Source organism: Epinephelus moara, chromosome 4 (genome assembly GCF_006386435.1).
Source record: "Epinephelus moara isolate mb chromosome 4, YSFRI_EMoa_1.0, whole genome shotgun sequence".
NCBI lineage: Eukaryota > Metazoa > Chordata > Actinopteri > Perciformes > Serranidae > Epinephelus > Epinephelus moara.
Window position 1 is genome coordinate 8914353 of NC_065509.1, and position 14377 is coordinate 8928729.

At 40.5% G+C, this 14377-nt stretch overlaps 1 protein-coding gene across 1 annotated transcript in view; it reads right to left on the reverse strand.

Moving 5' to 3' along the window:
• Positions 1–346: 346 nt before the first annotated feature.
• Positions 347–14377, reverse strand: part of fmr1 (fragile X messenger ribonucleoprotein 1) — a 26969-nt gene continuing 12938 nt past the window's right edge. Inside the window, exons 12-15 of the mRNA XM_050041997.1 lie at positions 11002–11245; positions 10191–10385; positions 9482–9561; positions 347–6568 (exon numbers count right to left, since the gene is read on the reverse strand). Of these exons, the coding sequence (XP_049897954.1) occupies positions 6362–6568; positions 9482–9561; positions 10191–10385; positions 11002–11245 (726 nt within the window). The 3' untranslated portion in view covers positions 347–6361. The remainder of the gene's footprint in view (positions 6569–9481; positions 9562–10190; positions 10386–11001; positions 11246–14377) is intronic.

A 14377-nucleotide genomic window follows, 5' to 3' on the forward strand; every position in this document is an offset into this window, starting at 1 on the left:
AAATCAAACTTTTTGAGCAACATTTATTGGAATGAACGCTTCCAACACTGTATCCCGTTCTCTTTGTACCTACATGGACCTAAGAAAAGACGTTTGGTCATATGATACGGTCCTATCACATAACCAAACATCTCAAGGTCAGTTTAACTTCAGTCAAAATTCCTGTGTGGGTTTTCATTCCTGAATTCAGCTTTAGGGTGGATTTTCCCTGTCAAATAAAAAAATCAAACTCCAGTAAAATCAAACTTTCAGTAATGTAACGCTATTTTTCAAGTTCTGCAGCACTATGGACATTTCATTATTAGTGACAGCTGTGTGTGACTCAACCCTGCTATAGAGGATACTATTTTTTTCACACATCATTAAGTTTATTATCAAGAGCTCTAGCATTTGACTGATATTAAACAGCAAAAAAAAGAGAAAATATCAGGATAAGTGCACATTTGAAACAATAGTACAAATCTTTTCTCAGACAAATAATGACATCATTATATACAGTTTGCCACCCTCCCTTCTTTTTTCCATCACTTTTTTTTTCAATTTTTTTAAACAATACAAAGCAACTCCATACTGCTGATGCTCTATTGACAATATAGAGGTTACTTTCACTTGAGCCATGTGTCGATGCACTGCAGAGAATGCTTATCGGGATAAAAATGCAACATGGCTGCAGTGTGAACGGCAAGTGAAAGCAAAGGTCCTAACAGATTAGTGAGAGAGAAATGGAGACACCAATAATACTTCTGAAAAAGAAAGATGGACTTCTAATCAAAAAAACAAAAAACAAAACAAAACAAAACAAAAAAAAAAGCCTGTTTCATGATTCATTACTCATGTTACATAACCGTTTCTTGTGACATTTTCTAAAAGGTAAAAGTTCCCCAAGTGTCACTGACTCTAAGTTGATGGTTGTCAGAACTCATCACTGGCTACTCAAGCTGAACTCAAGTCAAGGAGAACTGAGACAAAGTAACACTGATTTAAAACAAAACAAAAAAACTAAACTTATGTATGTCTTTTTGGAACATGTGTCCGAACCTACTGAAAGTCTCCAAAGTCCATAATAAAGATGAACATGCATCGCAAGACTAGAAAGGTACACTGATCTCTGGTAAAAGATAAGACCTGGCTCAACCTCTGAAATCATTTCAGTTACTTCATAACAGTTACTTTCTGAGAAGGAAAGAGAGCGAAGGGGTAAAGTTACACTGGGTCACATTATTTTGCATCTCGAGGTAACATTTTTAAAAAGGGAGAAATGGCAGTCTTTGCCTTTGGAACAGAACCAAAGGCGCCAAAGTAGCCACTCAAGGTCATGAACTGCACTGGGGTACAAAAGTAACTGAATCCATTTCCCAGATCAGTTGAACCAGGTCATAAGCTACGGGCTTATGTTTGTCGTCTGTACAAGGATACAACACCGTCAGCGTTTAAAAAGGATCAGGTGGTTAAAGCAGGCAGTTTCCTGGTGTGCCTAAACCCCCGGCGCAAATAACACCCACACCTTGAGTTTAAAGGAAGCTCAGAAATGCTCGGCTTTGCCAGCGATGACCCGCAGTGACTCAACGATGTCACGGCAGGAAGTAGCCACCTTTACACATCTGGTCCATTATCAACGTCTCATCATCCCTGATTTACATGTCTAGGTTGTGATACTAGCCACAATTAAAGGCACATGTCACACAAAATATGGTGAGGTTTCTCTGAGCATTCGCAGCTTTCTAGCTGACAGGTCAGCCTACTTTATGTATAAATCTCGTTTTTTTTACCGCAAGATTTTAAGCATCTGTTGAAAATGGAGCACAGTGGATATTTTGAAGTCCAGTGGGTTTTTTTGTGTGTCTGGTTAAAAGTTGATCCAACCTACTGTAAAGTAATGTTATGCTCACTGACGATGCTCCGAAAGAATGCTATTTTAGAAAGGAATCGTTCAACATTTTGGGAAATATGCCATTTTGCTTTCTTGCAGAGAATTCAATGAGAAGATTGATACCAATCTCGTGTCTATCTGTAAGGAATGTGGTGTCAATCTTCTTTTCTAACTTTTCACCAGAGAGCAAAACAGCCGATTTCCAAACTGTCAAAACGAACCTGTAAGAGCACCACAAAGAGAGAAGCTAGATTTAAAGGCTAACTTTACAAGGTTATTTCTAAACAACTTGTAGGCTAACATTGATTAAATGAGTAGATTTAACCTGGTGAATATTTGATTCCTCAACATTTGCACGTAGAAACACTGAAGCTGAAGAGCACAGCTAATCGACTAGTCCAAATATTCTGCTGGTTACTTGACTTGTTACAGTGAGGAGATACAATATTGTGATTTAATGCCGCATTGTCCTTAAAAAGATAAGCCGACGTATGCACAGAGAAACTTCGAGAAACTTTTTTTTTGCTTAGCTTTTTTGTTTTACAGTGACTTTCTCACATTTCAACAGTTTTTTTTTTTTTTTAATTCAAACTAACGCTATTATCAATCTGCGTTCAATCATAAATCCACAAGTACTTTCTACACTAGCCCATCTAGGTTACTGCAGTCAGTTTGAATTCAGGGTACAATTCAGGACAGCTGAGAATGTACATGATCTTCAAAGGCCTTCGTCCCACATAAAGTGTTCCCTATATATTTCGATGGTGGTGGTAATGATGATGATGATGATGATCCAACAGCAGGTTGGAACACCTTGAGATAAGAGCTTGAAGTTAACACATTGTTTTGCCTGATGTCTGTTTGATGTCTGAACACCTGCGCTGTTTAAACAAAGTCACTTTCAGCTATTTGATGACACGACTGTCTCTTTTTGTTTAAGTCTGCATCGGTGTGTCACAGAGGCTGACAAGTTTGGAGCAACGATAGACGAGTGGAAGTGTTATGGGACAAAATGAATGGCCAGAAACATCTTACACCACTGTGCCTCCCCAAATAGTTTCTAAAAATGCATATAAGGTCAAGGAATCACCCATGCAAGAAACACCTATGTCCTCAAAAAAATGAAAGGGGTGTTACAGTGGGTTTAGACATATAGTATAAAAAGCTTTGATCTTTTCAGAGCAATCAGGTGCTTTTCAGAATGGACCAAATTCACAGACATGGAGAAGCATATACCCAAGGCACTAAGATAAAATAAAAGCCTCATTATGATCTCGAGGAGTGGCAGACTGGACTTGTGGATCAAAATCTTGCATCTTTAACCTGATTTTATATTCAAAACTTCAACTTTTAACTTCACGATTACTTTAATTTAGTCATGTGACATGCAAAGTCCTGCTATTTAACAGCAAAATGCAGAGAAATGCACAGTTCAAATCATGCATGTAAAAAATGCATTGCACCCTGCATGGCAGCGGAACAGGGCCTGATATTGTGGTTTAATAAAGATTACAAATTGTTGTAATAAAAAGTATATTGAAGGTCAGAAGTCAGACTCCTTCCTCCTCCAGCCAAGAGGAAATAACAAAATTAAAAGAGATTAATATAAAAAGTTTAAGTAAGAGGGTTGGGCCCAGAATAAGTTGGAAAACCAGGAAGAATAAAACTTACAGCAAATTTTTATTTTTCAAGGTATAACTCAATGAATGTTTCCTCTACAATAATACTTCAAACAGGTTTACTAACTGCATAACAAAAAGGGATAAACACAAAGGTTTCATAAATTAAAGAAAAGTTCATGTGATCAGGTGACAGGAGTTCAAGTCACAAAGCTGCCGCCTCAAATCCTGCTACCTGATCAGGTTTGTCTGAAAGCTAAAATTAATTGGACTAATTTCAGTGGCCTCCATCCAAGAGTGCTTTGTTGAATGTAAGCGGAACTGGCCAAAGTAATTTTAGCTCCCAGCCTACGCCCTCTCTGTGAAATATCTCACTGCTGAGGTTGAAAAAGCTTTCATCAGTTTGATACAGGATACAGGTCTTCACCAACGAGATAAACAAGTACTGGGAGGATCATTTTAAAAAGGAGTCCAGTTCTGCTGAGAACAACTGCAGAGATGTTGTCATGAATGTATCAGGACAGCTGGATTAACTGTACCATGAAGCTTTTATTCATGACTGCAGGAAAGGCTTCACTCACTGTTTCTTTTATAATGACTGGATACCAATGTGAAGAAACAGGTTTCACCTGTTCCTGGCTATGATGTGCTGAATTTAGAATATCAGTGATGAGATTTACAGTAGGTAGTGTGGGTCTAGTTTTTTTGTGCAAGTCCTTAAGTATCAAGGCCAATCCACATAGAGGACGTATTACCCCAGGACTCCTCCGCCTATTTTTTTCCCTCTCTAACGCCCTTCGAGCAGCACAAATCTTCTGCCATTTATATGTTCTAAACTTATTAACAGTATTTGTAATAACTGGCTCCCAGTCTCACTGAGAGCTTTCTTGTGTTACTGTGCACATATACAGCTTATATGGGCAATCAATGGACCCTAGACTAAATAATGAAGATGGACGTCATGACAGCTCCACAAAGTAAAGCTAAAACATCCCCTTGCCCCCTGGTGGCTGGCTGCAGTACAAGTCATATACCCCGCCCCCTCCATGTAAGCAGATGTGACATGGACCAAACTAAAATATCAAAATGCACATCAAAGTAACTTTTCCCAAAGATGGTTTCTGTCATTTTTGGCTGTTTGTTCAAGAGGTCGTTTTTATGATAAGTCTGGTTTTAATTAGTTATTCTATGCTATAAAAAAAAAGGTTGTGATGTCATGTTTAATAGCTGAATGTGGAAACTGGTGTGCTCACATTCAATGGTGCTATTCACGACTGGTTTGGACAGCGGGAACTCGATACTGCGGAGATCTCTACCGCACAGAATCTGGCTCCAAATGCCATCACCAGCGCAAGATGGCAGGGGTCATATCCGTGCTGTTTTGGCTTCATTTTTATATTGTAGATGGAAGTGGAGACACGCTGTCCATCTTTTTTATAGTCATTGCAATGGATTCATAAATTAAAGCCGGTCACTGTTCACAGAGATGGTTGAACAGAGTCGGGTGGACTGAATGGACAGAACGCTTCAGTAAGGCTTAATGCACCCATCTTGCTTTTAATGTCGATGCCCAGTCGCTGTTGGCCAACTCATGAATCCTGGTCAGTAAATTTTAAAAGTTACAGCAGTACGTGCCATTTTGTACCCTGTTGAAGACTGCTGGGAGTTAGTATCTTTTTTAACAGTTTATTTGCATCAGAGTGCCTCAGATTTATGTTTCCCCATTGGTATGTCTCATATGCTGTTGAATTCATGCTTAGTCTAATGCTCCACGAGACTAAAAGAATAACACAGATGACTTGAACCATGAGATAAGTACTCGTTGGAAATTTTTTTCACATGCATACCTGTGAGCATTTCATTCTAAAACATGGACACTTTGAACTCCTCTTTGACTTGCTCAAGTGTCAGCATGGTGATCAGGGTTCAAATGACTATCCCAAAAAAACAAAAAGAAAATACAACAAAAAAGTGCCCTCTACAAACATTTTTACCCATCCTGACAGCTCTCGTGTTTCCCATATACAAAGTGAGAAAGATTTGGTATTTTGAAATGACCAATTAAGTTCAAAGGTCTCTCCGGAGATGCACCAGAAAGATGCTAAATGATTCTACTCAGTATGGTTACAGTATATCATAAATGCAATGTTGTGTTGCAGGTGACTCCCAAGTGTCCAATTTTGGAGCTTTAGAACACCAAAAATAAATTCTCATACTGTGGGAAACACTGAGCCCCTAAACTGTGCACTACCAGATCTTTACAATAAACATCCGCAGTAAAAATATGTTTGAAGTGTAGCAGGAACACATATTTCATCCTGCTGTCTGAAGTGGCTGTGACTTTGTGTTTCCTTGTCAACCAATTATTCCCTTGATTTCTTTTTTTCTGTTGTATTAAAGTCCAAACAGGGCCGTGGGAAAAAAAGAAACCCTCCAATTAAGTTGATCCAAAAAAACAAACAAAATAAAAACACACCAAGCAAACAATTGTTTGCCTTGGTTGGGTAGGGGAGCATGTTTGGGCTTGATGCCTCTGTGAGAGATGAGCTTTAGTTAAATCCCTCCTCTTCTTTTCCTTCTGTCCAAAAAGCAGTTTCCTTTATCTGTCACTCCAGAGAAGAGCAGGAGGTACCTGAACAGTCGAGAACAAACCAGACCAGTCCACTCAAAGAGCTCCACAGAGCAGACCAGCAGATACCAGATCGCCTCTGGTCTACGACTTCACTACGGTAAACTCTTCCTTGCTGATCAAATATGTGTATTCATGTGTTTGACAAAGACAGAGAAAGAAAAAAGCGAGAGAGACTCTACGATGGTTTATGACGAGTTGCCTGTGAGTGTGTCTAAGTGAGAAGGTCCTCCAGTGGTGTATCTACGACACTCCGTTCACCAGCGGAGGAGCGTCCTGTTTGTCCTTCTTCATCCCTCGGTCTCTGATGGGTCTCTGATGGTGATGGCGAGACGGGCCCTCCCCGCTGGCACTGAGGCCACCCTGGGATGAGGAAGGCCCTCCTCCTCCTCCTCCTCGCCCCCCTGAGGAGTGCTGCACGCTGCGCTCGTTGTTACCGTCCACACGGATCTGTGGGAGAAAAGAAGTAAGTACAGTCTGGGTCCACACTTCACAGCTGCAAGGATATGATCCAGGGTATATGCAGGAATCCTGAGATTAACTTCAATACCTTTTTAAGACTTTTTTAAGACCTCCCAAAAAAACCTTAAGACCTCATCGCCACTTCAAGCTGTCGTTAGCAGCAACGCATCTTTAACTTACTAAAAAGTTGTAGTTTGAAATTAAATCTATGGAGCACAAACATACAACAGAACTCAGATTAGATGAGATGGATTTTTTATTGTCTTTTGCTCCTCTGTGTGGCGCCTGGACGTGCGCCGTTGTGTGATGTCACACAGGTACGCGCACGGCCTCGAGTGGCAGTCCGAGTGTGCCTACCTACACATCGTTGTTTGTAATAGTCGCAAGGAGGAAAATAAATTATACATTCATGGATACTTTTTGTCAAAACTTGAATGCCAAGAAAATTTAATACTTCATAAAATCGCGATTAAGACTTTTTAATACTTTTTAATACTTTTTAAGGGCCTTAATTTTCCAACATTTGATTTATTAACTTTTAATACTTTTTAAGACCCTGTGGACACCCTGTGATCAAATGCACAATCACTGATGGATGGGTTCTGGGCTCATTTTTATCAAGACTCTCCTCTGAATCAAGCAGAGTTAAGCAAAGACTAAACATACTTCTATCTCAGAGTTATTTATGAAGCTTCCTACTGTAATGTTCAGCAAGATGACAGACAACTCAAGAGTGTGCGACACTTCTGTCTTTCCTGTAGTAAAGTGGGTGTGTTGAGAAGTGATGCGAGTAATCTGCAAGACTGCATCTAGACCCTTCCAAAAAAATGACCAGCCTCGCAAGGAAAGGAAAGTCAAAATCTGTTGTATCTCACAAGTTAAATTTTTCAGTCTGTTTATCTCACTTCAGCCATTTTTCTGCAGCAACAAAATGTATCTAGTGGACTGAAAAAGCAACTGATTATATTATTCTAGTAGGCTGCCAAAAGTTTAATTTGTATTTGTTGTATTAATAATTTATGTAATAAATGGCACTGTGTGACGATACGATATTGCACACAAAAATATTGTGATACTTCGCTGTTTAATTTTCTTTTTCCACCCCTACATGTCATTTTTATATTGTCCCATGCCTAAAATACACCCTAACTATATGAACATATCTCTCACATATTACAATTTGAAATAAATAATTAAAATACTTATAGTTAAGCACCAGCATCTGACCTGCAAAAAAAGTAATCACAGCCATAGCTTTACAGATATCCCTTTTCATCAATAAGCTGTTCATGCAGGGGAAATGATTGTGTTCAAATCAAAGCTTTACTGCGCTCACACACACAACACTGAAGGTGCTGTGCGAACAAAGTTTCGTTAATTACTGCAGAAATAGTTTGATGTTGCAGAGAAGAGACGGCATGTGTTGTCTGCTAATAACTTGCACAAAGCCAGTCACAGAAATGATTTAGTTTTGGTCAGATTGGTATCTTTTAGTAAGCTCCAAAACATCTCTCCTTTCATGGATTGTTCAACCTGACTGTTTTCTCATCTGGATCGATCCCAAATATTGCCTGAGATAGGAGTCATTTCTTTGGTTGAGAAAGAAGAAGGAGAAACATGTTCATTCCTAATTCCAAAAACTCTGACACAGGACCACATATGTGTCAGAGTTTTGGCCAGTTTGGACTGATACCCTACTCTGACACAATAAATACAGGAAAAAGATGTCTGTAAATGTTAACATCATTTTCTTGGCCTCAAATAATTAGGGCTGGGCAGCTCTGCTCTTGTATTTCCCAAAGCTCTTCTTCTTCTAACAATTTTTTTCCTACGAGGAAATCTGACTTTCTTCCCATGCATGAAAATAAACAACTCTTTGCAGCTTGGTCCAGTCCTATGCCTGATGGTGGCGCTTCAAACTTTAAAAATTCCTAATAAACCAGTCGAACATGCTACGACTTTACATCTTTTACCAAAAAGTTATGTCCAAGGTGGCAGAAATGTTATTATCTTTGAGCTGCAGGAATTATGATGTCCATCACTGTTTTTCTCAAAAACTGTAAAACTTAAATAACCCTTATCTCCTCCCACATTTTTCACTTAATTGACACCAAAATCCGCTACACAGCATCTTCAGACTCTCCAGCACAAACAATCCCGCCAGATTTTTGAGTTATCAAAAACTGAGCATCAAAATGTTTTAGTGTGAACAGCCACTACATGGCTTTTTATGAAAACAAAGACTATATGTTCATGTCATGGTAGAAGTAGTGTGGCATATTTCAGATTTGTATCTCAGAAACTTATGACAGTAATTTGTATTAGTAATTATGTCCTCATGCAAGATACAAAAGTCAATGGAACTAAGAGCAACTTTAAACTGCAACCTATTTAAAAACAAAAAAAATAGAAACATCTCTGTTGTCTAAATGAAGTACAAAAACACTCAGTCTTATTCTCATTCTCGTTAACTGAATTTCTGACACTAGTTTGAAATCTGCCTTTACACGCAGGACTGGTGATTTTCAAGGTCACAGTGTGAAGCTAATTTCTGGTTTCTCACTTGGCTGGTAGCTCAACAGGATCATGACTTGCCCTTGGTGTCTGAGGTTGTGAGTTTGAGCCCTGGGTGATGCAGAATAAACATGCTAATGCCTACTCAGGCATTGTGCTGTGTGAATTAGAAATACGATTTCTATTTATTTTTAATTTTATTTTAAATTATCAATTGTCTTCCTGCTCCTCTTTCTCCTCCTTCTTCTTCTTCCTCCTCCAAATCCAGCAGATGCAATTCAATTTAAAAACCGGTGGCTCTGTGTAATGTTGAGAAGTGTTTGCTTGTTATTGTTAGGATTGACACCCAACAGAGCTGATCATTTCAGTGGTGAATGTGTGTGTTACCTGTAGAGTGTCTTCCTGCGCTCTTGTCTTGGGTTCTCTGACATGACGAGGTCTTGGCTCGCTCCACTGCATGTCGTCACCTAAACCAGGACAGACAAATTCAGTCTCAACTCACAGGTATCATCCTCATTCCCATCACCTCATGGGTGATAAAACTGTAGAGCAAATCAAAGTGGAACCAAAAACCACTGCCTGTCACTGTCATGTTGCCAAAACCTTCAACAGCCCCTCCAGTCTCAGGCAGCAGCTCGCTGCAGGTATCATCTTGAAAATGGGGTTAAATCTAAATGTGCCATAATTACATTTATGTCTGGGGAAATTCTTTTTTCACTATAAATGTGGATCTCCTTGAAAAGCAAAGACTAAATGAGAATTTATTAGTGAAGGGAATCTGCAGGGACCTCATTATTGGATTCATTCCCATTCTTCTGGCTATAATTTAATGAAAAGCATCTCAGACTGTTATTTATTTCATTTCACTACACACTCATTTATTTCTCCTTCTTTGTTTTTTAGAACTTGAGTAAAGATCATCTCCATTCATTATCTTCAAATTATCTTCATCTCTGTTTAAATGGGAGAATAACAATAGGTTACTCAAGCTTTTCCACTGTACATATTTGACTTCTCTTCTCCGTTGAGGATGATCCTGAATGACATGAAATCAATGAAGAAACATGAATGACAGCCAATGATAATTACTGCCTACCTTTATACCCTCCTCTTCCTCTCCCTCCTCGTCCCCGCGGCCCTCCTCCGCCCGCTCTCTTCCGCCCATCTGTCCGTCTGGGCAGGGTCCCTCCTCCTGTCATCAGCTCCTCGGTGGGGGCCAGCGACCAATCGCTGAGCTCGTCTCTGTGGTCTGACTCTGTCTCTGAAGCATTGGATGCCTCCGAGTTGGTGCCTGGGGGGACGGCGCACACGAGTCAAACTTCATTAAACTGCCTCAGCGAGACAACGTGGAATTAACAATTAAATAATTGTTTCACCAGGATGGATGGATACTTTACTGATCCCGAGGGATATTTAGGCACCCAGTACCATACGCAAACACAGATCAACATACGAACAGAGAATATAAGCTTAAGAATAAAAACATAACATTTTGTTTAAGAAAAACTCTCCATTCAGTACTGATATCCTTGTACGAGCTGGATGTTTCATGTACTTCACATTGAAATAAAGGAAACACTTATTTTACCCTGAAAAAAGGACCACTGTACACAAAAAGAGAGGTAATTACCTTTCATCAGATATGGCTGAAAATAACCTTGATCTAAACCAGAGAATCGGCTCTTTTGCTTAGTCACTGTGCCTTTACATCCGACCCAATGACACCACTTGCACTCCGCTAACTCCAACACTTGAGATGAGTATTTCATATTAAAGCTTCAGATCATTTAGTTGAGCTTTTATGTGTGCCAGCACAGTGCTTGAAAGCAAGATATAAATGTAACTCATTCAAACACGTTTTAATGAATTCACTTGTTCTTTATCAAGGTTTAGTCATTTTATCGTACCTGAGGCAAAAGCTGCACCTCCTCCTCTTCGCCCTCTGCCACCTCTTCCTCCCCCTCCTCCATAGGGTTTCCCTCCTCCGCCTCCTCCTGCTCCTCTCCCCATCCCCAGCCCCATGCCGTTATCGAACACGTAGGTTTTGTCTTTAAGGTTTCGGGGTCCCGTCCCTCCTCCTCCACTTCCCCCTCCTATCTGTCTCAGCTGCTCGTCGATCTGAAGACGCTCCAGACGAAGCTGATCCACCTCCTGTGGACATGAAGAATAAGGAAAACACATTTTTACATGCACACTAGTAGTCTGGTTTTAAATATATATTGTAGCACCCTGGTAGAGCAGGTGAAGCGGAAAGTCTGTCTCCCAGCATTTACCATGGTAGCAAGTTTTTGGATATCAGACTCTGTCTGATATCAGTGTGGCTAATATTTGTCACCAATAAGGTAGAAAATGTTCAACAGTTTGAGAAACATTTGCTTTCTTGCAGAGCCTTTGATGAGAACATCAATACTGCTCTCAGGTCTGTCCGTTAAATATGAAACTACAGCCAGGGGACAGTTAGCTTAGCGTGGGACAAAGAATAGAACGGGGGGACTTCAGGATCAGAAATTAACACCCGCCAAGCGCCAAATACGGGTAGATTTTCCATGGGGCAAGTAAATCTCGGAAGGCTATCCACCACACTGGCAAGTAAATGTTTGTACCAAAATAGTCATGTCATGTCATAATAAACTACGCTAAGACTTTCTACTGCCTTTTGGTGTCATTCAGGGGCACACTGCTCTGTGGCTCATGTGCTGTCTGTTTCACACACGAAGCTGACCGTCTCCTTCCAACCTCTCCAAGTAACGAGTGTCATTAATACACATACTCCAGGCACAACATTTAGTTAGAAATAAACAAAACCAGAGTGAAATTGAAGGAAAACTGAAACAATTGCATGAGAGTCAATGGAGCACAGTTGTGCTGTTGTCAGATGCTGGTCTGAGCCGGCCCAATGCTATGCTATGATTGGTCAATCTCTGAGTCTGGGGGCGGGACTTGGTGGAGGGTCAATTTTACGGTGAACAAAGAGCATGGATACCAATGAGGCCAAGAGGCGAAGCTCCGTTGAATTTTTGCCAACAGCCACTAGGGGCGCTGCGGTAGCGCTGCCGCCATTTTGGACTGCTGAGCTTGGACTGTTGTGCCCAGACAACATGCAAGATGTCAAGGAGAGGGGAGAAAAAAAGTAAAAGAAAACAGTGTAGTGCAATTAACTGCAACAACTATCAGTGGAACACCCTCAGTGGAACACCCCGCACCTGGCCTTCCACCGTTTCCCGAAGGATCCCGACAGGTAAGAACTCCGGAGGTGTAAGTTTTANGCCTCTTGGACCATTTATATCAGAACTGATTACTGCTTTAGCATTAAAATATATCATATTAAAATAGCCTATATTAGGGATGCACCAAATATTAGTAACCGAATATATTCGGCCGAATATTGCAAAAAAAACACACATTCGGCATTCGGTGGAATAAGTTAAAAGCAAGGCCGAATAATAGCGGCGTGTTTTGATAACACAATCAAACAGTGTGCCGTGACAGGCGGAGTAAAATGTCGGCAGTGTGGCGATCCGTCCCTCACAGCACTCGCATTTGTGACTAAAAATAGTTTTGAGCGAGCAAAACAGGCTTAAATCATTCAGCACGCTGTGCGAGCAGCCTACAGATTTCAACCACCAGCAGAAACGAAAGGCGAATGCCACCGATTGTGGGTTGAACGGGGGTCACAGACACAGACAGTAATGTATTCCTGTCAAATACGGCGGCCATCAGCTTACCGGCGATGGAGAAGTCGGCTCCAATAATATCCTCTTCTTGGCGTCATGACTGCCCAGAAGTACCTGAACAGCCGAGCCAGCCGAGCCAGCCGAACACAGGTATGTGACGTGTCAGAGGAGAAAGAGCTGTTCACGGCCCACAAACCTCACCGCACTTTAGGGACTGTTCTTTACTTATGAAGGGGAGGAGGGTGGCTGGTTGATTCTTATTTTATTTATTTTGATCCCCCCTATTTCTTTTTGAAGTATGAATAAGTCAATAAGTAATTTATTCCATTGAAATATCATTGATGTGGCCTATAATAGAAAAGTATCTTTTTATAAATGACAAAAGGCACACCTGCCTCATTTTCACTGTGGTATCGTGATACTACTCAGAACCACGATATTTTCATTGGTATCGTACAGTGGGATCCAATTTTGGTACCATGACAACACTAATCTGGAGGGGGTTCATCTGCAAAAACTAATGAAAAACTAAACAACGATATTCGGTATTCGGCCAAGCGTTTAATATTATTCGGCTTCGGCCACAAACTTTCATTTCGGTGTATCCCTAGCCTATATATTATTATTACTGTCCCCTTACTGTACAAACTGTAAATAAATCTTTATTCCTGACTATGTGACGTCACCATTAATGTGTTTCTAGTTAAAATATTGGATTTTTTTTTTTTTTTGGTAGATTGGCTTATGGGGTGATTTTGAAGGAGTAATTAATTTAATCTTCTCATAAGTGGATGTAATACGTAGAGATGCCATCTAGGCCGTTTTTCTTCGTTTTAGTTTTTTTTTTAAAGTCTATATTTTGCTTTACAAAAACGTGAAAAAGCAGCTGTGACCAAGCTATCACGAGGTGAGTAGCATTGTAAGCATAATTAATAGCGATATACTTCAGTTTGTCTGTGTGTTTTTGTATGCAAGCGGGTCTGCTGCGGTCTGCTGACAGTCCAAAATGGCGGCGGTAGGACGAAACCATGGGCGAGTCTGTTGCTATGGGGCGTTCTATTGAGCTTCGCCTCTTGGTATCCATGCTCTTTGCGGTGAAGACAACACTCCAGGAAGTTACTGCTCCTAGCCAAGAAATAGCCTAGCACATAACCCTCCATAAAACATCTGTACAAAATGTTTGTGTGTGTATATCTTATTATATAATGATGAAAACTCTGTCTGTGAGTGTGGGTGTGTCTGTTCCACGTTTTTCTCCTCACTGACTTGGTCAATCCATGTCAAATTTGGCACAGTGGTAGAGGGTCATGGGAGGATGCGAATGAAGCAATATTACATCAATTGGCCAAAGGGGGGCGCTATAGCAACCGATTGAAATTGCAAACTTTGAATGGGCATATCTCATGCCCCGTATGTTGTAGAGACATNTGCGAATGAAGCAATATTACATCAATTGGCCAAAGGGGGGCGCTATAGCAACCGATTGAAATTGCAAACTTTGAATGGGCATATCTCATGCCCCGTATGTTGTAGAGACATGAAACTTTGCACAGAGATGCCTCTCCTCATGAGGAACAAAGTTGCCTCAAGAACCCATAACTTCCGGTAT